This window comes from Hippoglossus hippoglossus, chromosome 8 (assembly GCF_009819705.1).
Source record: "Hippoglossus hippoglossus isolate fHipHip1 chromosome 8, fHipHip1.pri, whole genome shotgun sequence".
NCBI classification, from domain to species: domain Eukaryota; kingdom Metazoa; phylum Chordata; class Actinopteri; order Pleuronectiformes; family Pleuronectidae; genus Hippoglossus; species Hippoglossus hippoglossus.
The window spans coordinates 16,720,686-16,748,624 of NC_047158.1; the positions used below are offsets into that span (position 1 = coordinate 16,720,686).

The 27,939-nt window shown below is 42.7% G+C and overlaps 1 protein-coding gene across 6 annotated transcripts in view; it reads right to left on the bottom strand.

Moving 5' to 3' along the window:
• The window catches only part of cacna1ia (calcium voltage-gated channel subunit alpha1 Ia), a 147,705-nt gene that overhangs the window by 100,164 nt on the left and 19,602 nt on the right, over window positions 1-27,939 (bottom strand). For 5 of the 6 annotated variants that reach the window (XM_034593934.1, XM_034593931.1, XM_034593932.1 and 2 more), the window contains exon 2: window positions 10,952-11,216. In XM_034593934.1, the coding sequence (XP_034449825.1) occupies window positions 10,952-11,199 (248 nt within the window). In that variant the 5' untranslated portion in view covers window positions 11,200-11,216. Of the gene's footprint in view, window positions 1-10,951; window positions 11,217-27,939 lie in introns of those variants that run through there. The other variant, XM_034593930.1, reaches the window with a different exon arrangement.

Genomic DNA, 27,939 nt, shown 5'->3' on the forward strand with positions numbered 1-27,939 from the left:
CAAGCCTCTGTCTCTTCTCTGCTCCCCCTCACCCCCGTCTGTCTCTCCTTCCAGAGCTGACGGAGCGATAAGCTGATTCGCCCAGGAGAGGCTAAGGGTCACTGGGCAGAAGTCGAGGGAAAGGTGGTGGGTCGGTGTGGAAAGCTCACGTTATAGATATATCATCGTTCCACCGGGTCAAGGTGTGCGGATAAAATTACTAAATCACAGAAGCATGGCCTGAATCTGCCCCAGTCATCTGGATTCTTCCACTCTGCGTATAAAATGCGACATCCGCCTGCCCTCTATATATAACACACATCTCACCATCAGGAAATATGAAGATAAAGATGGAGTGATACTGCAGTGGAATCATCTTTCACCTTCAAGTTTACTTGCCAAGCATTTTTGCACATTTCATCACAGTAGTTTTTGCTTTGGCATTGCACTGCAACTCTGTTTCTGCACATTCCGTTAAAGTTTCGTCAGCTACCTTTTACACCTTACATTAAAATACATCTTTGGTGATTGGATTGCAATCAGTGAGAGCTTGACTCCACGGAAGTACAGTTGTAAATGCACCCAAAGACGCACGGAGAACTGATTGCATGCGATCAGATCAGCCAAACTACCGCATTGAACACAAGAGTCCATCTAAATATGCTGTCAATTCACATACAACCACCACGGGGCGGAAATTATAATCGCACATGACTATTTCACACCAGCGAGGAAGCAGCAGCTAGCAGACACAAGCCAGACCAGACGGTTCCTCTCCACAGTCTGTAGGTTTACACACAGAAAGGACTTGGCTTGGTTTTGAGGAGGATCATGGTTTTCGGTTTGAATACGTTTTTAGATAATGCTATAGGGAATCATTGTGGTCACGGAAAATAGAAACAGAAACTCCTCAGTGCAGATTTTTCGACCTCATGCTCCCTCTTCGCACTTCTCGTAATTACAAATAACTGGTCACTTGAAAATGTGGTTTTGGTGGGACCTGGTTCCTCGGAGGACAATCATTTTCTGCCTCGGTCCCTGATCTTGTGCGTAATCTGCTATTTGTTTGTTTGAAGATTTCCCGCTCCTCTATAACTTCACTTAGTCCCTCTTCCTGTTACGGGCACCTTTTGTCTTTTTTCTTCCAGATCTCCGTGTTACTCTGCTCTCCCTCCCACTCTGTCTCTCTCTCTCTCTTTCACTGTGGGAGAGGTCTGAAGTTGCAGTCACCAGAGCAATTACAGACTTCATGTACCTCCTCACTGTCAAGAAGAGGAGAGGATACACACACACACACACACACACACACACACACACACACACACACACACACACACACACACACACATGCATGTCCTCTGCTGTTCTCAGTGCTGACAGGCGCTGGGCAAAAGTTCACTTTGCCACTGTGCTAACTATCTCCCTCTCTCTTTTCCTCCTTCACACTGTCGACTTATCACGCCCTGCCTTTTCAAGAAAAGTGCTAACCAGCAATCTCTCACTCCTTCCCCCTTCTCTCCCTGTGCCCGCCTCTCCAAGGGGCTGTGATCCTCCTCTTTTGTCTCCGTCTTTTCTTGTCCTCTTTCATCCGTCTCTCAGAGAGAAGTTACAAGCTTGTCCTTCACTCTGTATCGTGCTTTTGGGGCTCTCGCTAACTCCCTGTCCCCTCCGTGAGTGTATCTGCAAGATGATTACCTCCCTCTCATCCACCAGCTCCATCTTTCTCTCCCCTCCCCTTGTCCCATTCGTTTACCTTTCCCTACTCAAATCAAATCAATCAAATCACTCAATTCATTTTCAGTCTGTTATATATGTTTGCAATAAACCTATCTGCTTTTGAAATGCTGGTTTGGCCACATTCACAAATCACCTGGGAACAAATATTGCAGAACCTCATTTGACTTGACTTTGTCCATCGTGTCGATTTCAGTTCTGAATAAAATTAACAGAAAGGAGCATGAACCCAAAAGCATTTTTTTTATTTTAATCAAGTCACATATAACAATGAGCATCCTAAAAAAACTCCCGTATTTCCAAACTTCTAGGCAGACTTGAAACGATTGGCACATTGTGATATTCGAGCGCCTTGAAGAAATTCAATTACTCCATCCGTCAGCCCAGGGAAACTCAGTGTGATCTCTCGCAGGTGAACACCGGCTTGGCCATAAGCCTCCTCCTCCCTTCTCCTCCTCCTCCTCTTTTATCAGGGGAGATGTCAAATGGCAAAGTTATAACACAACCGTTGTGGCCTTGCAGGAGAGGGTACCGCTACACATCACAGCCGGGGGGGAAAGTGAATCACCATCCACTTTATGCAAATCGTGTGCACCGATGCAGCTGGTTTCAATCACCCAGCGTGGCTTCGGTGACGAACCCGCTCGAGGTTCCTGCGACTTTTCCTCCGACACGTGAAGGATGCGTTTGTGACAGACTCGTCCAACCTCGGCATTATAGCGAGCGATGGATGACGCTCGTGCCTCATATAGCACGGACGCAGACGGATGGGAGCTAAAAGGCCACGTGATCTCCTGGTCTCCTCGATATTGGTATGAGCCTTTCTCGGTCGGCTAATGTGCTCGTAAGTATTCATTACGGACCTCGACTGCAAGTGGGCAAATGGCTCATGCTGAAACATACTGATGATCAATGAAAAAGCAGAATATTCATAAACATCCCTCAGTGATTCACGCTATCCCTCACACTTCCCTGCAAACCTACAGAACTTGACCTGAAGTGCTCCCAGGGTTCATAAGAGCTGGTTGCTCCCTGATTGTGAAACATTATGTTGTTTGACGCCATTTCTACTGAGCCAAATTCATAATTACCTTAAGTTTATAATTCTATCCTCTAAAGCGCCGTTTTGCTAAAGCTGCCCATGCACTGTTAAAAAGTACCATCGCTTCGTCAGTTGTTATGAATCATAGGGTTAGAGGCTTTGCTGTAGCTCCACAGACCCTGAATATCTTATTTATGAATTAATATTTTACTCCCATATTTTAATTACAAATAAGGGAGATATTAATTCATAAATGCATATATACTATATATACACAGGGATACATTATATGGTGCAGCACGTTTTAGCATGCAAGTGGAGTTTGCAATCCATTTTTATTTTATAGCATAAACCATAGGCAAGACACAGCACAATCTATTCTGAAAAGACTAAATTTATTCTAGAAAATAAGAACAGACTGTGAGCTGTCACATTTGATTTATTAGTAATTCTGTCTGCTGGCAGTTTAGCTTCCTAGTGTAACAAGACAAGAATATTTCGAGTAGAATAATTATTGCTTCGCTTATCTGGAGCTGTCTTTACAGCCGCCTCTGGTTATAGCCGTAGAATTAATATGCAAACTACTAACATGTAAGCTTTTGCTGCTTTTGTTCTCATCCTTCTACTTTAAGGACGAGTCGCCCTTCTGTTCTGAAGGGAGTAAAAGGAGCAAAATACGAGTCGGAGTGCTTATTACATATTTTATGTTAAGACGTGAAGTGTCTTTAACTCCAGGCAAAGCTCTGGCCTGCAACTCATTTATTCCCATATTGCAATTAGTAAATTCTAGCCTTGTTTAAATCAGAGGAAAACCAATGGGAAGCACTTTCCACAGGGTATAAAAGATAATGGTTCCTTTTTTTTTGTGGGAGTGATTATTGTAAAGAGGAGGAAAGAAAAAGAGAAGTTAGGGAGTAAATCTGCAGTCATGACTGAAAAGGACAAGTTATTTCAAGAGTATGAAACTTTTGTCCTCCCATTTCTCTGACTCCATTTGCAAAGCTACTTTTTCCAACCAGACTATGTTCATCCATCAGGACATGTGGCCACAACTGTGTGTACCCGTGGCATCATGCAGCTGCAGTCTTCACTTGAAAAGAAGGGATAACGAAGTGCGTACGGTGACAAGTTCTCGTCCTCAGATCGAGCTCTAATATCTTCCACAAACATGTAATTCATAAGACGGGTCACTGTAACTCTCCCCAATTGTGTTACCCGTGTTTTTGAGTAAAAAACTGTGTCTGAAGATTTCATATCTGCAGGAGAGTTTTTCGGGAGGTCGGAGGCAAAAGAACAGACTCGCTGCAGTGAAGAATGACTCATACAATTTATATAGCACTTTGTGGATAATAGATGAGAAATAGCAAACTACAAAGCACTCACTTGGATAAAATGTACCCTGCAGTTAGTGGTGATGGAGACATTAAATAACTTATTAAATTCTCCCAGTTTGTGTAAAGCAATACTTCTGAGTTGAGCTGACATTGAAAGGAAGACAGTTTTTTCTTTTTACAAGTTAAAAAATAAGGCAGCGAGAATCTAATGATGACGGGAGACAATAAAAAGCAAAAAAAAAGCATTTGTGTGTGATTGAGTGCATGTGTTTGCATGTGTGTCTACATGCGTGTCTATGTGTGTACCGCTGACATGTATCTGTGCAGTTTATCCAAAAGCAATCTGCTGGGCTGTTGCTGAGTTCAGACAAATGGGGGCGCCGCTGTTAAGAAGTATTGCGGCAATACTCTGCATAGAGTGTGACACAACACCAGAGCAGTGGGTGGCTGATGTCAGTCAGCCAGCGAAAGGTAGTTATCTTGAAAGAATGTGACATTGAACCCATAACACAATTATAGCTGCAATTCAAGAGCTGTGTCCACATAAACCAAAAGCCAATAGCGATGGATTGAGATAACACACACACACACACACACACACACACACACACACACACACACACACACACACCGCAGGCAAAAGGGACCTGGGAGGGCCTCACATTTCACCAAAACGACGCCCCCACACACACACCACATCCCCCCCCAAAAAAGAAACACATGATAAAAGATAAACATTCTAGTCTTCAATCCAACCTCTAAAATTATGAATGCTTTCGGCAGAAAGCTTGTGGCCTCGTTGGGGTTTTCTAGTACATATTCCAATCATAGAATTTATGGGGGTTCTAACAAGATGTTTTTTGTTGTCATTCAGCCGTCCAAGCCATCAAGATCAATTTATTTATCCCTGAGAAAACCATAGAAATATTGTAAAACTCCTGATGTGAAAGAAAGTGAAAAAACTCTGATCCGGATCCACGCCAAAATATTATGGATTCTTTCCTGACTAATACTAAATAATCCTCCTCATTAAGATACAGACAGACAAACAAACAGAGGAAAACAAAACCTCCTCTGCTGATCAATATGCACATGTAAGACACAGACCATTTTGTTTTTAAGTTACTCTGCTGTCCTTCACAATATGAAAAACCAGACCAAATGAGATGCCAAACATAATGTGGTGTTACATGTCTTCTGTTAACATTCCTCTTCATCTTTAACATTTAAAAAAAACATCAACTTCAATCTACAATCACATAAAAAGCACATGGTTGATGCAACGTAACCACGATGTAAGAGTAACGCATGTGAAGGAGGTCACACAGAGTGTGTGTGCGCCAAAGCTTCGTACTACAGCAGTCATTAGAGTCACTTTAAGCCCTTCATCTTTTCCCTGCTCTTTCGCCTCTCATCTCCTCTTCCTCTTTTGGTACAGGCACTAATGGAGTTTAGACTAGACCTGAGGGGGAAGAGAAAGGGAGGAGGGGAAGGAAAAGAAGAACGGAGGAAAGACGAAGTGATAAGGAGTGATGAGAGCGCGGGGATCGTTACAATCAGTATTGGTACTTGTATTAGCGGTGGGATTTGTTTTGGGAGCATAAGCATTAGTATTCTAATAAGTTTTATTCAGCCTTAACAGAGGTTTGTCTCATTAATGTTTGCACATCTTTCATAAAAAAGACTTTCCCGCAGGTAAAAGGACAACAGTTCACACTCGAAGCAGGGGCTCATTAAAATAAGTGGAGCACTCACATTATTGCACAAGTTCCAGGCATAAATGGAAATTTGGGATAAGACGGCATCTGAGGGAAGAGGGGAAGAGGGAGTGGAGTGAATGAATCTGTGAGAGAGCAGAGAGCGGAAAGTAAAGCAAAGAGACAATAAGGAATGACAGAGAACGGACGGGAGAATGAGGAAAAGATAAAAGACACAAACACGGTGTCACGTTGAACCAAAGACTCAGTTTTGATTTTCTTTGATAATACATTCGTCAAAACTTAGGAAACAACAATTCAACATCCACACACAAATCCATCAAGTTGCACGCCAGCACAGCCAGTGACATTGCGTAAGAGAAGACATAAATCTATCATGTAGCCCAGCAGCAACTTCTCCAACTACAACCGCAGAGAGCAGAAAAACAAAACAAAAAATCTGAAAGCAAAAAGTTGAGGGAGAGGAAAAGGAATAAGAAAACGATAGAAAGAGAAAGCGAGAAGGTGAGAGAGGGAGAAGGTGATGTGTCCCAGGTGTGCTCTCTATCCTCTGCAGTAGTTAAGAGCATGGTACGGCAACGCCTCAGCCATCCGTCACCATGGAGATAACAAGCTGTCAGGGCCAAAGAGGACCACGGGCCACAGAGGCCAGTCACTCGGCTTGAACACCACAGGAGCCAATCAGAGGGGGAGAGGAGAGGGCGAGATAATGCGAGCAGAAGGAGAGGCGCTGGCATCGAGCTCTTCGGTGGCGGAAAGAGGAAAATAACCGACCGCAGAGGACTCGGAGGAGGGGATGACGAGAGAGGAGCAAAACATGTAAGAGGCTGGACAACAGTCATTTCAGAGAAAGACATGAAGTAATGGGGAGCGGGAAAGAACATATAGGACAGTGCATGCAACTGTAATGAGGTTTGGATGGGTAGAGGGAAAAAAAGGACAGTGCCCAGAGCCGTCCATCAATTAATTCTCTGCTTCAAAACAAGTCATGCAGCACATATCCTTTCTGAAATGCTGCAAATAATTGCCAATGCATTTTTTACTTTAAAAAAATGCCATTATCCAGACTGCTTACTTTGCAATTAGCAGTCTGGAACTAGTGGTGCAGAAAAGTGCAAAAAAGCAAACAACAAGTACGTTAATAATCTAAAATAAACAAAGAGAGATTATTGCACTTAAAGATGTAGAGTCACAGATTTTTTACCGTATGATCACACTAGAATGTTTGAAGCTTTAAAAACCACAGCGGATCTTTTACCTGCAGATAAGACTCCACTGTTTCTCTGCTGACAGGTCATTGAATGAGTTTCCTGACATGTTGTCATCACCATCTGAAGCGTAAAGCTTAATGAGAGCAAATCCTACATATGTGACACACAAGAAAAAGTTGCCCGTAGCTGTTGGTAACCTTTGGCCGTCACAGTTAATTAAATTACTTTTTCTTTTCTACCTCTCTAACAGTAACCGGTGAAGATGAAAAGGCAGCAAAACAGCCTTTCATTCCTCATTTGCTCCTCTGACAGTTGCTTTATTTGTGATGCGGTTGCAAAGAAACGTTACAAAAGGCAGCCTGTTAAACTGGGACAGCTTGTGCTGCGTTCACAGCCTGCTGGATATGAAAGCTTGCTTATGCTTTCATAGCCCGGACAATTAAAAGGAGCTTGACTTCTGCCGGCACTGCAACTTCTCCTGCGCAGGATGGATGTTTAGTGTCGGCTCCATTCACCCGTGTTGCTTAATGCCACACTAATTACGACCTACTACATACATGGTGCGGTCGAGTTATGAACATGAATCTCTCTGGTAAACGAATAGCACCGCTCCTCTGTTGACGCCACAGTTAAGACTGGATATGTTGTGCATGTATGTGTCGGCAGTTTAAGAAGAATTAGCTTCTAAGGTGCTTAAGTAACAGTACAATTTGACCTCCTCAATAATTATATATGTATAATAAGTACTCATATCCATTATGACAAGTTTCAATATAATTTTAATGACTAGCTTCATTGAAACTTTGGTGTTTTTGTTTACGGGTTTTGTTTTAAAACCCTTGACTCTCGTGGTCTTTTAAAGTTGACATCTGGGTCTCTATGGCGCCTTGTTTTCATCCGGAGATATTTGTATTCTTCAAGTTTCTCGTCCGATTTTCAAGACATTTTCCTGCTGTATTCTCACGTAGGCTCACTCTGACATTTTCCAGCCATTTTACCAAGGGGGCTGGACACGGAAGAGTTCTGAGAAAATGTGCGGAGCGACTGACTCTGACATTTACGTTGTCGCAAAAACAGCTCCTTTGAAAAATTTCAGGAAAAAGGTTGGGACTCCAGGGCATGTCTGAAAGCAGCTTAAGTCAGAATAAAGTGAAGAAGAACACAGAGCAGAGCTCGGATTTAAAAACACAGATAGAAAACATTAAAATTGCCTGCGGGCGGATTAAGCTCATTTCATGTGTCTGTCATGCCAGACACGACTTACGTACAATAGTTGTCTATACATGTGTACTTATTAAAAAGATTGAGTTTGGCAAGAGGGAGGAAAACCATTGGGATTATATGGAATCAATATATTCATGTAAAAGAGGGGATACGGTGAGATGTTTAAACACAACGAGAGGAGGAATGGGGTTTATCTTTACAGTGCGGCTATGGAAAGAGTGTAAGTGTGCACTCCGAAAAGCAAGAACAATAGAGAGAGGCACAAGAAGTGTGTGGGGTGCAATATAGAGAGGTGCTGCGGGTGCTCTGCTGCAGGCAAGCGTGGGAGAACATCATTTTGTGTGTGTGTGTGTGTGTGTGTGTGTGCCCATGTGTGTGTCACTGCATGCCTCTCACAGCTACTGAGTGGTGGACAGAATTATTGATCTGAAAAGAGATGGTGAAACAACCACTTATTTCCCCCCCCTACACACAGACATCTTGACAAACTTCACTTCAGACACACAGGCAAAAACAGTGAGGACGGGAAATGAGGCCATCACTGCAGTGTGCTTCATGTGTGACTTTGAAACTACAAAAAACCAAAATGTCAAAATGTCTTCATATCTGGTATATATACAGTATATACACACACATACACAGTCTACTTTGGTATCAATGCACACAGATACACAAACGGGTACAGATCATTATTCCGGTGCACTAAACATCAAACACACAGTTCCACATACAGTAGATACACACACACACACATCCTCCATATTCTGCACAAGTAACTGTGGCTATACCGTCATCCCGCACACACACACACATCCACATCCACACACAGGCACTCTCACACACACAGAGTAACACCTCACTAACCACCATGGTGACTGAGGTGTGTGTGTGTGTGTGTGTGTGTGTGTGTGTGTGTGTGTGTGTGTGTGTGTGTGTGTGTGTGTGTGTGTGTGTGTGTGTGTGTTTTCTCAGTTCGCCAGCTGATTCCACAAGAGGAGACATACCTCAGCTACAGCAATAACAACCTTCCCTCAAACCACCCCATACGCCATCAGTCTTCTTCACCTTTTCTCACACTGACGTTTTATTTTTCTGTCACATTCTCCCTCTCTCCCTCTCTCTCACACACACACTCACACACACACAGACATGTCTCTCTGTGTTTTAACACGCTTACAGCTTTAGCCACCATGGGCGTCAAGCAACCAAAAGAAGCTCAGGCGATGTGAAATAAGATTGGGAGTGTGTGTGCGGTGTGAATGCACTGGCATGTTTGTACCCTATGGCGTCGGGCCATTTCCGAGTAGCAGAGCTCAGCCCTTAGCAAGCAGTGTAAAATCCTTCTGAAAGCTCTTTTCCCCCCCCAAACATCAAAGTTGGAGACTGAAAGGCAAATAAAGTCTGACTGTCCAGCTTTGTCTGTCTGACTGCCTCCACCTCCCTTTGCCTCATTTTCTGGTCACACCATTCACTCCCTCTGTTTTCTTTTCATACTGCACTGCAACCAGACTCTGTCTTCCGCAAGTGGAATTTTAAACAAGACAACCTGGCTATCGCTGAACGATCTGAAGCCAAACATTAAGCCTGCATGCTCGATTAATTCTGAAAGAAAATTGTTTGCAGAGCAGAGTGCAATTGCAATATCAAGTAGTTTTGCAGTGCTGTTAAAAAAGTAGATATAATGCTGCATCAGCATTTGAAGTAAATAATACAAAGCACCATTAGTTCAATAAGGTGCTGAAAAGGTATATATGGAAGTAGATAGGGCCATAGCTATACTGTACTTGGATGTGCTCAAGCTCACACGCATACAAATACACAGATATACTGTATACTCAAACAGACACATTTTGCAGCAGTGTGTTCTTGCCTGTCCCTAATGTGAAGGGATCATCCTTAGTCCCTCTGCCGCTGTCAGTGTAGTCAGCAAACAGACAACTGCTTCTTATGGGTAGAAGTTAAAACCATATTTACACACACATATTCTCTGACACACACACACACACACACACACACACACACACACACACACATACACACACACACACACACACACACACACACACACACACACACACACACACACACACACACAAACATACAAATATGCCAATTCAGTTGTTCAAGCAGTGGAATGCTGATAACTGCAGTTGAAGTTGTACAAGGATGTCAAAAACACTTACTTTCAGAAGATTTGGGGATGACTGCTGCACTGTGGTTGCAAATCCAGCAGATAATGGAGTGAGGGTGGATGGGAGGAAGGGGTCCGAGTCAAGATGGGGGAAAGTGTATCAAAAGTAAACAACAGAGACAGGGGGATATCACAAAGAAGAGAAAATGTGACTCTGCAAAAGCGCGGGACGGGTAAGCGGAAAAAAGGCTCTGAAAAGGAAGGAGTGGATTCGGAGGGGGTGGGAAGGAGCAGTGTCGGATAAGAAGATGAAAAGGAGAAGGTGGAGGAGTGAAACGGACTGAATGTTGAAATGAAAGGTGTGCGGATGAACAGAAGATGTTAAGAACGGCGAGAGGGATTCAAAGAGGAGGGGGATTAATGAAGCTTAGAGACTTTAAAAACCATTGAGGGAAGCGCCGATGTTTCGAGGACAGGTGAATAATTGACATTTGAGTATGATGGAAATTAACAGGGCAGAGAGTAAAAGTTATCTTTAGGGTTAAGGGATCCAATTCCACCAGTGAATGAAAGGATATGGGCTGGAGACCATGCGGATGCACCAGTTGCGAGGACAGGTGGTCTGCTTAAGGCAAAAAAAGACCACGGGCGCCAGCTCCGGGAAGGGCAGCACGAGAGTGCTGAGGTCACTGCCGATGCTGACATCGTCGCCCGGACCCACTTCCTCAATGATGTCATCAGCCTGCGTCGAGCCGTAGTCCTCACTCTGCCCTGGCACTGCTGAGGAGACGCTCCCCAGCGGCACAGGACACACCTCGCTCGTCATGGCAACTCAGCCGAGATCTGAAAGACAACACGAGTTGGCGCTGGGATTAGAGACGTGATACGAGTGTCACATCGTCAGATCAACAACAAACGTGTTGTGGACATGTAGCAAATATATATATATTAACTGAATGTGTTTATTCAATGAAGGTTTAATGGGACAAAGATATTTTGGATGTGCAGCCACTACCAGACCATTAAATCACCGACGTGTCATAACTTCACCTCAGAACTCAAACATATTTGATGCTTGTTGTTTTTAGTCCCAAGGGCCCATTTGTTTGTGTCTTTGTCTCTGTGCAATGCTCTTATCTTAATCTCGATTGTGTGTATAACAGAATTATTTACTTACAGATAACAATCACTTATCCCAATCACTCACGCACAGAAATTGACGACAGCAGACAGTAAATCAATGTCAACAGTCATTGCACATTCATTGACAATTCATTTAGGCCCATCAACGGTGTTGAGGGCGAGGAAATGGGTTTCAGTTTCCTACCACTTAGCATGAGAGCATTGAATGGATTCACTTTAACCCATCAATGATCCCAAATGTAGTTAATTTATCACTTACATCTGATGCCATCCACACAAGCTTCAGTGTTACGTGAGAAAAATAAAAAACTTAATCCACTGTCTCATCGAATATCATCAAGCAGCACTAAGTGTAAAGTATTTTCGCAGGTATTTATAAAGAGTTGTTTCGTAATAGCTGAGCATATCTAACAGTTCCTTTTATGAACCTTGTGATAGAAGTAGTAAATTATCCTCTTATTATTATGGCTTCAGATTTCAACTCTACTTTAAACTTCTGGAACCCACAGGAAAACCTATTCGACATCTCTGGTCTTTGGAACACAGTGTATCCCATCATATTTCTACAAATGATTCCCTGATGTAAAATCCAGAGTGCCACAGGGCTCTGTTCCTGGCCCTCTGCTTATCTCTCTTTATATTTTATTTATTTATCAGTTCCCATGGTTACACTGAGCTCAGCGGTATTTAGCCGTAAAGGCAGATTACCCTCTCAAACTGTGAAAAGCTTTGACGTCAGAACATTCCCTTCTCCGAAATTCAGTTAAAACGGAGATGCTTTTCACGGCACGAGTGCAACAAGTAACAGTAACAACAGTGTGATCTCTCAAAGTATGACAGCCGACAACCATGGTGATACATTTAATCCTACCCTCTCTTTTGATCAGCACTTTCTTTTTTTTTTTTCTAGCCTGCCATGTCAGATTTGACCACATTAAATCACTGGCTCCGAGCAATTGCAGATCGGACTTCAAGGTGCTTTGGATGACTTACAAACTCCTTAATGGGCGGGGGCCTTCGTACCTGTGTGAACTCCTTAAACCTATTTTATCCTCTTGCTCTTCACACTGCTTTGTTACCAGAGTTAAAAAGTCAGGGGTCTGACTATCAAGAGCCTCTCTCCCCCCCCCCCCCCCCCCCCCCCCCCCCCCCGCTGACATCACTATCTGAATGTATTTCCACCTGGCATGCACCTCATATCCAGGTTGTATCCAGATTTTAACCTCGTTACATTTACAACTGATATCAATGTGTCTACATTCAGATCACTCTTTCCAGCTAACGTCACATCCTCTTCTCGTTTTTGCAGTCCGAAGAAAAACAACAATTAAAAGGAGAAAGTAGAGAAGAAGATTAGAAGAAGAACGTAAGAAAAGCAGAATATAGTGGACGATAATTACTTCGAGCCTTGTACCTGTAACCATTCTGTAAATTAAATTAAACCTAGTACAGTATAGTCCGCTGACACCATTACTTTAACTTTCCTGATAACAGCTGCATCTCTCTAACCCTCTGTTTGTTTATTCCCTCAAGCACACAAGCATCCAGGCTGTGTGCCTATCTCTCTCTCTCTCTTTCTGTTTCTCTCTATCCCTGCGATGTTCTCCTTCCTGTCCTCCCTCTTCACTCAGGCTCTCTGAGCTGGACCATTAATCATCCTGGGACCTCTCCCCTATGGAGTTTCTCCCCTATCTTTATTCAAGAACGTAGCCTTTCATCTTGAGAGCATTATTTCTTCATTTCTTGTTCGGTTCTCGTAAAGCTTCCCCCCTCTGTTTCAAATATCCCCTGCTTATGTGTGAATTTGCTCATCGCGCTCCGCCTGATTCTGCCTCATGGAATTTCTGCTCTCGCTAAGAGAATGGGCCAGTGCTGATTCAGGGGCTGATATCTCTCACAGCTCCAGAGCGCTTCCCCTGATGAGATGTTAAACCAGGTCAAAAACATTCGAAAGCCACCATCACCACACACACTGACACACTGATATGTTGAGTCTCTTTCTCTTTCTAGTGATCATCTATGAGTGTATATGTACATTCCAGTACACACAAATAGAAAATGCGTCTCAATCCCGGCCGTTGTTTTTTGCCTCTGCATAACTGGCATTTTGAATTTAATTTACCGTGGCAACAGCGGCTTCCTGTGGAAGCAGGAAGTTTATTCTTGCTCTGCTGTGTTTTATTTCCCATAACAAAGCGTCTTAGAGAGACCCTGCAGCTATTACCGGCGACTACAATTAAGCAGGAGACAGCTATGCAGAAATGGCTGGAAGGACCGAGCTCTGTGCATTCTGTGTTTTGTGTGTGTGTGTGTGTGTGTGTGTGTGTGTGTGTGTGTGTGTGTGTGTGCTCCTTTCCTCCGACTCTCTTTCTGCAATTTTCCTGCTGGGTTAGCTTCTTCTCATTGTATGTTTTTTTTTGGGGGGGATATAATGATGACGATTGATGAGTGTATGTGACACTAACAACCTGAGAGAGAGAGAGAGAGAGAGAGTGAGAGAGACTATGCACAAGGCACTTGCTGCTGCATTACCACACACACACACTCACACTCTCCCAACTTGCACACTCACACATTAACACCCTTAATTGGGGAAGCGGATATACAGTCACCCATTTAGCCGCACTGTGAGCTAAATGCTGTGATGAGCCATGGAAGGAAAAAAATAAAAAAAAACTTGTTTTGCCCCTCCCACACACACTCACTGCGACAGTCTGAGACACACGAAGAGGCTGGATGGAAAACAAGAGTGAAAACATACTGTGGATCCATAAGGGGTTTGAGCAACACATTATTCATTTCAATTCATTTCACAGGGCCAATTTGGAAATTAAAAAAGCTGTGAAAGTCTGTTTTCAGTCCTTGTTGTGTGTTTACACAAAACTGATGCAAAATATCTGTCAGGAAACAGGCACAATAGACAAGGGACGGAGGTGTAAAAAGAGAAGAAAATTTAAATTGAAAAAAGGAGACGCAAAATAAATTAGGCCCAAACTCATTGGAGATCGATTCAGCAGCAACTAAACAAAAATAAATAAATAAATAAAACACAACTAATTAGTTGTAATCTTCCAAATGACTCCAAAGGTTATACACACATATGGACTATATCCCTACATGAGACACAATTCAAAATCTAATAAACTTTAATAAAGCAATAAAAAATGTTAACAAATCTACGAAGAAATAATTCGCTTCTATAAAATGATACCAAAGCCAAACTAGAGAGGCAGTAGAGCATCCCTCTGTCGAGGCTAAAGCAATGTCTGACAGTGTTAAAGGAGGCATAACAAAACAAATCTAAGTCAAATCCACTCCAAAAGGAAATAAGTTCTTCATTGGCCCATATCACACCCGTCAACCAAGTTTCAAGAAAATCGGTGCAGTAGTTGTTGCGTGATGCTGCTAACAGACAGAGAAACAGCAGTGAAAACATAACCTCCTTGGCAGAGGAAACCAAATTAAACTAAATATGGATAAATATAAAAGATGGTGGTGTTGCAACCAAAACACTTGCGTGATACAAGTACCAACAACTTGCTTCCATTAAGTAATGATCATTTTGTGTTTTTAAACTGCAGCAGAGATAATGCTGAATGAGGAGAATCTGTGAGAGTCGTTCATCTCACAAAATCAAAATGTCACCGGCAGGCCAGGTATCAGGAAAGTGAATAAATCATTGATCTGATGAAGTCGGGCAGAAGTGCTGCTGCCACTTGTGTGAGATGGTTCGTTCATGGAAGACATTTTGAAAATGTCACAGAGAAGCACATTTGTGGATAATGAAAATAACTGTAATGTGCATCCTACATTTTGATGGCTTATAGTCAGGCTTTCTGTTAACAAATTACTGAGGATACGCATGTAGAATTTTTTTTTTAAATTACTATTTAATTATTACTATATATGTACGTGTTCTGGAAAATTATATATATATGATATTCGTAACGTAAGCATGCTTGTATAAAAATCTCGCTGTAGACACTGGATATATGCCAGATGTTTCATACATTAGTTTTGTGAATGCTGTGTGTACAGGCTGTGAATTAATCCAATGCATTTTCTTCCCAAAGCTTCCAGTCTGCAGCTTCATAAGCTGTTAAACACTGTCACACAGTCAATTAGTCAAAATGTATCACTTATTTCAGCTTAAGTAGTAACTTCATTTAATTATACTGGGGAATGTGACTGTTTTCATCTTTAAACGTTTCTGTTTTGGTCAATTTCAGAATTAGTCGACTGTACATTGTGCTTTTGGACTAAAAAAATAGGTCATACCTTCCTTAGCTTGGATTATACGATTTTCTTATAACAGGCAATTAAATCTATCAATGTAACCTAAGTAACAATTTGCATCCTTTTCAGCATCCCTGCTTAAAGTGAGTTGTGTACAGTGTGAGGAGGGAGCTCAAATCTACTGTGACAAATCAGGACATGTGGGAAAGAACTGATACCTTATTGGACACATTGTAGAACATAATCCTCAGTTTCTACAGGGAAAAGTTCCCCCTTGTAATGTTAAATTATGAGTTGCAGATCTTGCTGAAGGAAGATTCGGTTTTTTTCACCCTTTTAGATTTTCTTTCAGCAAAAATACAGCTATAAGGGTTGGAAGTGAGTATGGTGTGTTTCTGTATGCATGTGTTTGCATGTGTGTGTGTGTGTGTGTGTGTGTGTGTGTGTGTGTGTGTGTGTGTGTGTGTGTGTGTGTGTGTGTGTGTGTGTGTGTCAGGTGTTTGGGGACAATGCTGAGTCCAGCACAGCGCTCACACACAGCCAGGGATCGGAGTGTCACACCAACTTTACACAACATCAAAAACATCAAATTCTTTCTCCGACTGCTTCAAAACACAGCGAGAGAAACACAACATTATCACAAGAGAACACACACATGTGCAAGACCAGCTGAGAAAAACAGTGTGTGTGTGTCAGAAGATACATAATCCACCAATGGACCATTCAGACACAATTGGCTAATGCTAGTCTCGGGAGCCTTTGAGAACTAATTTTATGCTACACGCCACATGCACAAACATCACACACACTCCCTGTCTTGTCAGCGACGTCAGGCAATACTTCATCCAGTGACCTGAGACAAACCAGCTTTGGCACCTACTGCTGAGTGGTCAGAACAACACATTATTTTGTTAGTGAGTCCATCAATATATATTCAGTGGGAGAGAATAACGTATTTATTAGCCGGCTCCTGACAACGCTGAATAAGATGCCTGGCTTCTCGACAGCAAATATAAAGTAGCTTCCAAAAATGTGATAAATGTGATTCTTGCATGATGGAGAAGAGCAGAATTCCCACTTGGCACCTGTCAAGTAAACCGTAAGATGTCTTGTGTAGGGTCATTGTAACACTGTAAGGCACAGATAATATTTCTCTAAAGAAAGTAAATGGGGCACAGGAGTTGCTGGGCAGCCTGCGTGGGCTTGGGTCATTTCGAAAGCCTCCTGGTTTGTCGGAAGTTAGTTAGAGTCAGAGTGGGACATGCAGCATCAACAGAGCTGAGTACAGAACTCACAGATAAATTAGCAGTAGTATTTGTGCTCAAGGTTTTCCGGGGAAAACACCAAAATCGACAGTGTTTTGTTTGAAAATGACGGTTTAAGACTTAAATGAGCAACGCTAAGCCTCTTCTATATTTTGCTGCTTCATATAATGAGGAAAAACAGTCCTCTGGGAGCATTAAGCTTTGCCCTAAACCAAACATGATGCTGGAGACAACCCCCAAACTGTTTCAAACAACAGCTGACTTCATTTAAAGAACATATTTTTCTTTTGTATTCCTTTTATCCACCTTATTGATTAAATAAATCAAATTCAATGTAAGACTACAAAACTCAGCAAATTCCTCATGACAACACCATGATTTATGGCGTATCTTTTATTCCTCCTGTTCAGATTTCTGTACTTATATTAAAAATAAATCCACAACCACTGCAGTGAAATGGGTCGTTAACCTGCAGCCACAGCCAGACGCCTAAAGGTGTTTCTGTTTGCTGGGAGACATATGGGTGTCAGAGGCATCTCCTGCTTCCAGCAACATTGTCCTGACTCTGCAGAATATCCACATTTGTCCCAGACATTTTCTATGGATCACAGACCAGCCGACTGGGCAGATTTACCCCTAACAGCCATATGCTCTGTGAAAATGACACTTTATCATTGGGCCATACTGTGAAGAAATCACTAAAATGTGTCTCGCAGTGGGATTTGGAATGGAAAGTGCCACATTGTTGAATTCAATAAAAAGTACTTCTAACATTTTACAAAGGCCTGAGTATAGAATTTGATGCCAAGAATGAAAGAAATTATGTGGTTGGGTGTTGATGTTGTTGAAGTTACTCAGCTCATTCCTTCATAACCACAACAAATCATATAAAAACATGGGCAGTAACACACAGTCCAAAGTTGTATCCAATGTAACACAGTGTGAATGATGGTGACACTGTAATTTATGACATATGAATGTTATTTTCCGTTTGGACTAAACTGAAAAAAGTCAAAAGTCTGCACCAAACAACGTAGCTTAATAAGCCAAAGAACTGTTCATGATAAAAAGCTCTTGATAAGAGTTAAAATTGTCTGCCCCTCGTCCCATCGGGATTTCACACATCAACAGTCAGTAAAGTTTAACTTCATCTTCTTAGTTAAAACAGAGTACAACCTCTCGAGCTCCTTCGGGAACTGACCGCTCTACTGTGTTTGGTTTTGGTCTTCACAGTAATAACATTTTTTTTGTCTGAGGAATGGATGAAAGATTTCCTTTGATTCTTCTTTCATCTCAAATCTTCCTTTAGGAATTTTTATATTTCTGGTTTCCATTTGAATTTCTTGATTCGTCTCGATTTCAACTCGTCTTTGCCGTCACTTTTTCTCATCTTTGTATCCACTCTGACGCCCCTTTAACTTATATCTCTGCGTCTCCACCCCGGTTCCTCTGTCTCTTTTGGTACACTACTCTCTCCCGATCGCTCTGTCTCTCTCTCTCACTCGGTGATGAAGAGGACTCTGAGCTGCGTGTGAGAAATCATCTTTGGAGAGTGGCTGCCAGTGGATTACACTGAAGCGGTGGCTCCATCAGGCTAATCTGTTTTAACAGCATTAGCTCTGGCCAAGCAGCCAAGGTATCGTTTTGCATGCACAGTTTGTGTGGATATCGAGCGTGATGACGTGCTGATGATGATGCATTGCTTTGCACTGCAACAGGGCTCAAAACTATTAGCCGTAGCATCATGCTAGCAGCTTTTTGGAGTTTGGGTCGTGCTGAAGTTCAAGTGTAATAATATGATTTCACTGGGTGGCAGGAGGACGCATGAGCTGGGAAATGAGCTGGAGACGAGCGAGTGTTTGCCAGGACGTACACATCGGATCTCAGTTCACTGCACAGAGTATATGAAGGCTGGATCTTGGACAACCACAAACAGCTACATTAAGAAGCAGACAAGCCCCACCACAATGCTAAGATCCTCGTTTTCATTGTCCCATTCATAATAACCATGAATGATGCATAGAGACAAAACCAAAATATCTTGGATATGAACTCTGCTATTTTTCCCCAAAGACGTAATTTCGAGCCAGAGTCTGAGACGGAGCGATTGGGTCATATTTATACTTGGACAAATATCATTGTGATGAGATCTAAGAAATGACAGAAACCCTCTTTGAGAAGATTGTTTTTCGGCTTAGTTTGGCCCATGTCCCATCCACTAACATGGAGCTGGCGGGGTTTTATAACCTATACAGGGGGGCTATCAAGACACTTTGACTTCCTCTTTTGGGAAGCCGTCATGTTGTCCATATACAGTCTATGGTAGTAACCAATCTTTAAATAAACTTGTTGATTAACATCTGCTGAACATCTATGACACTTAGGTTTCAGCTTTAAGAATAAAAACACTGATGAACCTCGCTGTGTATTTTGAACTTTGGGTCAGGAAACGCAGGTTAAAGGGTCAGAATATTCCGATTTAAGGTTGTTTTTAAGGTTTAACGGAAATGTTACACAACTGTCGACACAAGACAACACACTGGGTGTTGGTGTGCTCGTGAGTCTGTTTGTCTGTGTAACTCTGCCAGTGCCAGAGATGTGGGGAGGCGGGTTTGTGCTTCCATGCTTTATGGAACTTGTGTGTTATGAACTGATTTATATCTACGGTATATATTTATATCAGTCTCCCTCTGCCTCCCGAAACAAATCCATATTGGCAGGGGAGAGGGGGGGGACGTCCAGTAATGCTGCTGATGATTTACTATTAGAACTCTTGCTGTCATTCTCTCACCCTGATAAATGCCACGTGTGAGGTGGAGGGAGCTCATAGTTGTGGGCGTCGCCGAATAAAACAAACCGTCAATCTCCCAGGCTGATGTGCAGCTGCATCTAGTGCAGACTGTCAGCTTCGGTGTGTGTCTGTGTGTGTCTGTGTTTTCAGGTCCAAACCAGATCAAGCAGTTACTGACAATGGCAGAGGGACTGAAGACAATCAATTTGCATTAGGGACAGACTGCTGCACAGCTTCAGGTGTTCATATAATGTGTGTGTTTGCGTGTAGTGTTATTTGTCTGGATGAAAGTGTGTTTTGTGTACGTTTCTGTGTGTGTGTGCTTGTATTGTGTGAAGAGATCCTCCCTTCCATCAGATTTTGTGCTTTGCCACTATGTCCTCTATCCTCCTCCCTGTTTCTGCTTCGATCGCTCGCTCGCTCGCACACACACACACACACACACACACACACACACACACCCACACACCCACCCACAGCCTAGGTAACTACTAAACACACAGTCTAACAGTAATGAGGACAGCAGGTGCCATGATTGTCTCCGGTGATCCTTAATTGGCTAGAAGCTCCATTGTCTTCCTAATTTAAAACGTGAGATGTGCAATTGCATTCGAGAGGCTTCGTAATTCAGTTGGAGTGTGACTCCTTCAGCCTCCCTCTTTACTTTAAGTTGAACTTGTGGCTGTTTGAATTTTGCAGCATCACTGTCTGTAAGGGCTTGAAACTCCATTGTGCTCCATTGTGTTGTATTCGATTTAAAGTTCCCTAAAAGCTTCGGTGCCTCGAGATCTAAGAAGTGAAGTCGATTCTGTTTAATTCGAGTTTTACAAAGGGGACAACAAGCAGGGGAGGAGACTAGCAGAGAGAAGAAATAAGAAGAAGTGAAGGAGGAGGAGGAGAAGTAACGACAGATCCATTCCTCTTTTTCCCCTCTGTGGGGCAAAAAGTGTTGAGTTAAACATCTGTCAGCGCTTCTTATCTCTTCTCCCCCCCCCCCTTCCCACCGTCTCTTCGCTGTCTCTTCTTCTCCCTTTTAGGAATCTCTTTCCCCTTCGCTTTCATTCCCTGACAGGAAACTGCCATCAAAAGTTTGAAAACTCAGGGAGAAATGACGCGAGCGTGCGCAGGCATGTGTTTGTGCACAGCTTTGTGTCTGTGCTAGAGAGAGAGGGGAGCGCAGGAAGAACAGAGAGAGAGAGAGAGCAGACAAAGCCTTGATATCATGCCTGAGGAGGCAAGTCGGAGAAATGAGAGCTGCCTTGACATCACGTATGTGAGCGCGTGTCCACGTGTATGCATGTGAGATCTCTTTGTACATTTGCTACCATTGAAAAACACTGAATGTCTATGTCTGTGTACAGTTTATACGCTTGAGTGTTTGTGTACGGCATGTCTATTTAACGACAACTCCAGCACAATCCGAAGCGAGAGAAGGAAATACAGTTATGAGTCAAACAAGACGTGAAGATGGAGAAGAGAAAAGATGAAACAGAAGAGGAAAATGGACGCAAAAAGGGGGGAGGGGGTGGAAATTTGATTGAATCGGGTGAAGTGAGAGAAACACAAGAGTGTTGTGGGAGGGCAGTGAGCGGCAGCCAGCAGCTCAAAAAGCAGTGGGAAATATGTGGATTAAAGGAGACGAAAAATAAGTTGGAGGGCCGGGGCGAAGACCATGTTAGTGAGGAGACTGAGCGAGACAGAAAAGACTTAGACAGGGAGAGACAACGCAGCGAGAGGGAAGGCTGTAAGCAAGACTGACAGAAAGAAGGTAGGAGAGGAGAGGAGAGGAGATAAGAGAGCCGAGGAGGAGGAGGACAACACACAGGCGAGGCAGGAAAGAGGAAAACAGAAAGACAGAGAGCTCAAGTGTTTCCAGACAGTTGTGGCTGCAACTCGTGCAAAAAAACTGAAGTTATTAGGGATAGAAGTATATGGACGCATGTTAAACTGCACATACAGACACATTCCTTAGCCCCTTACCTGAGCCATCGCAACTAAATGCGCTAATTGTGTAGCAAACAGTCCAAGCAAGAAGACCCTATGACACGAGGAAATGTCAACAATGGCAGAACCTTTTGAGGAGAGTTGGTAAGAAACGGCCGGCATCTATAATGTTGCTTCGCCTGAGCAACGGCACAAACAGCACCGAAACAACCTCCTACATCGTCACCATGTTTTTTGTTGTCATAGCGATGGCTGAGGGGATCTCGATGCGAAAAAGCAGCCTCGCAGTAAAACAGCAATGGTCGAAGCTTTCAACTCGCAAAGTCTCGTTTTCAGAAAGTTACGCCATGGTCGAAATTTCGAGTATCTATTCGCTACACTGCCCCCCCGCAATTTCCGGTGGTACTGCTGTATTTTGTCTGTTTCATCCGTATCTGTACGCTTTCACAATACGTGCACAAATACGGAGAAAAGGAACGCAGTGTATGGAGAGAACGTTCCGTCCATGTCGGTATCTAACATTAAGAATAAATGAGCTTTAACCATATAAACAAGTCTTAACCCTCAAACGGCCCTTTGAAAAACTGACGACCGGCCACAATGTCCTCACTTTCCCAAAATATCCTCACTCTGTAAAATCTATGCTCAAAATAGTACTAACAAAGATACACACACACACACACACATACACATATGTGATAATATATGGAGGTGTAACACTCTCTCGAATTCTTTCAAACAAACAAGCAAAGTCCACTTCTCTCCATTCTTCCTTCGCACCTCTTCTCCAACCTTAGAGCTCGGAGGAAGCCAGGCAGCTCCCTAATTATCTCATTTGCATAAACAGGCACATTGTGCAAGCGGGAGGAGGTGGGCTGTGGTTAGTGGAGGTGAGATGGGGGGGGGGGGGGGGGGTAAGGTAGAGCGGTGTCACTTTAGAGATGGAAAAGAGATGGCCACAAAAAATACGATGCTTGACGGTAAGAAAATCGTCAAAAGTTGTCTTCCTCCTCTACACGGATGATATTCTGCTCTCTCTTCATCCCGTCTCCTCTCTCCGTCCTCCTCCTCCTCTTCTTCCCTTTTTAGACTTGGCTGTATGCTGCTCATTCTTTGCTCCCTGCCTCCCTCTCTCTTTTTGCTCCTTACTGTATGTCGCTCGATGCCAACAGCCATTATTCTCCTCCTCTCCCACGTTGTGTCCCTCACTTCCCTCCTCCACTTTCAGCACTGTCTTCACCATTATTTCCCTCCCATCTCTCACAGTCCTCCCCTCTCTCTCTCTCTCTTTTTCTTCCTCTCCTCTTTCTTTCTCCACAGAGTGCTGTGTCAGGTCTTTTCATCCTTAGCAGAGTGAAATGAGATTTGAATATGGCTCTTGGAGCCTTTGTGGCTTGCCTGTACCCCCCCCCACCCGCTACCACACACACGCACACACACACACACACACACACACACACACACACACACACACACACACACACACACACACATACAGAAAGAGAAGGCCCCTCGTAAACTTGAGTGCACGCTCACATGTCAACGGAGGGGGGAGCAGGAGCGGGAATAGATGATGGTGGGAAGCTGGAGGAGACGGGAAGCATGGGAAGGTGAAGAGAGGACAGGGAAGGAGGGAGATGTGTGGAGTAGATGAAAAGCAGAACGAGCTGCTGTAGAATATAAATGAATATACCACGGATATAAAGAAGGGATCAGCAAGTGAAATGGATGAATATGAAACACAGACAGGGATCAAGTGGAGCCAAACAATGGACAGAATGGAGGGACATTCATTAAAATGCACTAACCTTTGCATTTTGAATGGAAACGCTCAGCTGAGGGAGCGACAGAGGGAAGGACTGAGAAGAGAGAGGAACTGAGCTGAGCAATAAAATGACCATGAGGTGCCAAGTGCTGGCCTCCGCTCCCGAGAAGGGGGAGATACGAAAGCTTAATCAAGTATGTATGTGTGAGTGTGTGTGTGAAAGGTAACATTTCCTACAGAACGCACACAAATCCGCGACATGTGTTTTGTCAATGCAGAATAGACAAATGACATGTCACATATTAATTTCTCATATTAACCTCCACCCAGGTTGGACCTTGTAATTGCAAAATCATTGTGGCTCAGAAGGTCGAGCCAGAAGGTTGATGGATTGATCCCCCAGCTCCTCCAGTCGGCATTCTGAAGTGTCCTTGGGCAAGATACCAAACCCCGGGGGAGAGTGGACGCCCTACATACAGAGGCTTGACTCCTCCTGCAGTGGCCGCGGGTTTGGTTTCGACCCGGACCTTCGCTTTGTGTCTTCCCCCCCGTTCTCTGTCCCCATCTCATTAATATACTGTCCTGTCAATACAGGCGAAATGCAGAGCACATACCCCAAATCACGGCATATAGAAGCACTGTACGTGAATTGGTGAATGCAACTTGTACTGTAAAACGCTTGGAGTGGTCAATACTGGAATAATTATATATACACAGGTCAATTACCAGTGTACACATCAATGATCTCTACCAAAGATCTTAACCCTGCACATTCTTTAAGATCTCAGCAGTCGTGTGTAATGGTGTCAGCTTTGACATTAAGGCAAAGCAACACTTTTAAAAATTACCCTATAAACAAAGTTGCTTTCCCAGCAAGTCCATTGTCAAATTCTACAGCCACATAGTGTATACACAGTCGCTGCGTGGTTTGCAAGCAGTCTTGCAAGGAAATGAAAAAACAAGGGGAAGATGGGCTTTGAGTGACTCTGCAGTGGGAGAAGAGATGAAGTGAAAAGCAAGAGGTAGAAAGGAAGGAGGTGAGATAGACCCAAAGAAAAACAGAATGACAATGGAACAGAGATTGCCCATCACTTCTTTCCTGCCTCTATACCCTTCTGTTATTACTTTGTTATACTGTGCACATTTTCTGCTGCTGCAGCAGGAGATGAAGCAGAAGGAAATGGTTGTAACACACGATGATATCTTGAACACACATCAGCTCCTCACGGACACTCTCACTTGGAAACCCATTCAACAAAAGCCTGAAAATGTATCTCCCAGAAAGAGAAAATACAAAGAGACTAAATCGGTGTGAGGAGTTCATTCATTTACAAAGCAATAACATGTAAATCTTTAATTTCATTAGTCACATTTCACTGCATATTACTCCAGGCACCAGTCCTGCCATTTACAGCTCCGTGGCTTCCACTAAAAGCATTTTAGGACTTGGTTGCCCAGCACTTAACCTGTTAAATTTGACTCAACAACATGAGTTGGCTGTAAATGTATAGAAAGTGCATCCACCATATTCAAAATGCAGTATGAAAAAGTTAAGTATGGAAAAGGATTTTGATTGTAACTGCAGCCCTGATTTCTGGCTGGATTCTGTAACCTGCAGGTTAAAGTTTCTCTTCGCACGGTCTCATTAATTTTCGAATACAAGACGTCTCAGTTTTAACACAAAACTTTGTATTATCTTAACTGTACATGTTCAAAACCAACCATCACTCTTTTCAATCGTCCTCTTAAAACACACGGGCAGGTAGGAACCAAAAGCGAGGGGAATGAAATAAGAAACATGAATACACAAATTGATATATATATATACACTTATTTAAAACAAACTAACAAACTATGTCCGCACTAACTAAGGTCACATTACTATTAATACCAAAACTCCATATGCCACTTTAAAAAGACCATTGTAAAATGGTCAGTGTTTGATGAATTGTGTCTCTTATTCATTATATGGTTTTGCAAATTAATTAGAGAATGTGCATTAGGAGCCAAATTACTGAATGACATAAACCTTAGAAATTAATAATATTTTACTTTAACTGCTTCTAAGGAGTTTTAATCTGTCATCCCCACTTTGAACTTTAAATCTGTATTTTAATTTATTTTTAACATTGTGTAGTTTTTATGCAACTTTTCAGTAATGGTGTGCTTCACATGAACTTGAGATTGGCTGGAAGTTAGTTGGCGTATCTGACACATGACATTTTTCAATGAACACAGTGAGACAATTTGTTTTTAGGCGCCCACAGTTTGAACACAGTGTTCTCACATTTCATATCAACATGTTCAGGCACGCCCGCCGCCACTCACAGCACATTCTCTTTCAATTGTCCACAGCAATTATTTTGCACTAAGCTCTTGAATTACGCCTGAACACAATTTTCTTTGGAAAATCTGTCGCATTCTCGTGGCAATGAAAGACTTTTTTCTTGTGTTTGTCACAAAAACAGTGATGTTTTTCCATAAAATATGAATTCGTGATTAAAAATGTAATTAATTATGTTTAATCACAGACAGTGTGATTAATCACAATTCAAAACAATTTGACAGCAGTAGATGAATTATGTGACTCAAAATGTTAAGCATGAGTAATTGCTCATCAGAGAATCAGAGCACAACACCCAACGCACTGACAACACGACTGCAGAGATAGTTTCTAAGGCATAAACACACTCTGCATCAGCGCTGAGTTTGGGTGCATATTGAAATGCAAATTTCCGTACATGTACACCAGCCGTGAGTGCGTTTGTGTGTGTCTGTGAACAGGTGAGAAGGTGTGTGTGGTGCACTAAAGGCAAATCGGAGCTCTGCTGAGGGGAATCTAACCATGGTGTGTTAAATAATTAATCATCCTGGTTACTCCAATGTTTCTCCCTCCTGATCGTGCTCAAGACGCAAGGATATGTTAAAGGACTCGGGAGGTTTGACTGTGTTAATCACCAAGTCAACAAAAATGTTCCAATCTAATCCAACAGCAGGTCCACTGCTCCTGACACTTGGCGAACATGTATTGGTCCATCGCATCTATCCATATTCTGACGCTTATGTGAGATTGAATCGCGGAATTTAAACAGGATTTTCCAGACATCCCTCTCAGTCACGCTTTCCAGCTCCTGATGGGAGATCCTGAGGCGTTTCCAGGCCAGATGGGATATTTAGTCCCTCCAGCCAGTTGTGGGTCAACCCCTGGGTCTCCTCAAGATGACTGTGCCTCAACTGGCCCATGTCGACACGAGGGAGCAGCAGCTCGACTCCAAACTTCCTCCAGATTCCCTTACTCCTCATCCTATCTCTGAGGCTGAGCCCAGTCACCTGCTTGTGTTTGCAGTCTTGTTTCTCTTTGGTCACAACCCAGAGCTCATGACCACAGGAGAGATAAAAATGTATTCAAATGTATGTTATGATTATTTCGTCAAACAATTTATTGATTAATTAAGCTTTAAGAAAAAGGTTATCTATGTAATAATTGGCAATATGGAAAATAAAATGTCCTTGAATCTTCTTGGAAAAAAAACTAATTATAAACCTTTAACTTTAACAAAATGGACAAATCCATCTTCTACCTATAAATGCCACATGTCTTTGCCACTGAGGGAATGTTCTGGTTTTGCTTGGCTGGACTTTAATTTGACTTGACGTATCTGCCTTCGGTGTCGAGGTTATATTGGTGTTAATGTGGTGAGCAGGTGGGGCACAAGAGTCCTGTTGGCAACAAATTGACTTTAATACCCCCATCTGCCCCCCCCAATCCCCAATGTGAATTTTAAACCATGATATTCACATGCACTAAATTATTTATATTCCTCTCAAACCAACGCGTGGTTTTCCCTTCCCTTCATTCAGCTCTTACTGAACTCTTCCTCTCACATCATTTCACTCTGTCTCTCTCCTTCCCTGATCTTTTAAAGTCTTCTTCATCTTTTCCTGCTTTTCAGTTAAGAATCTACTGAATAGGAAATTCCCTGGAATCAGTTCTGTGTGTGTGTGTCTAACTCAGCTCCAGTCTTAAAAACGTCCAGGCTCATTACTCAGCCTATTAATCATGATTAATACCTTTAATAGTCGTTGCTTTATGAAGTAATAATCTTTACACCTCCTCGTTCTAATGGTTTCTCCATTGACTCACAAAACAAAGTAGTTCTATTTGAGTGTCACTCTATATTTTTCATAGAGTATGTATCCTAGCAACAGCTTGTTCCACACCCTAAGTACGTTTTTCACACCTGAAAGTCCGGACCAAGGGCCAAACCAAGGTCAATGTCTTTGTTCCATTGTTTTCATTTGTTCCAGTTTAGTATAGTCTTGTTTTCAAGTTGTGATTTAGGCTAAAACGTTTGTATGACATACGTATGTTCTGTCTTCCATCACCTGAATGGGCTGGGTTTAACTATACTTGACATTGGT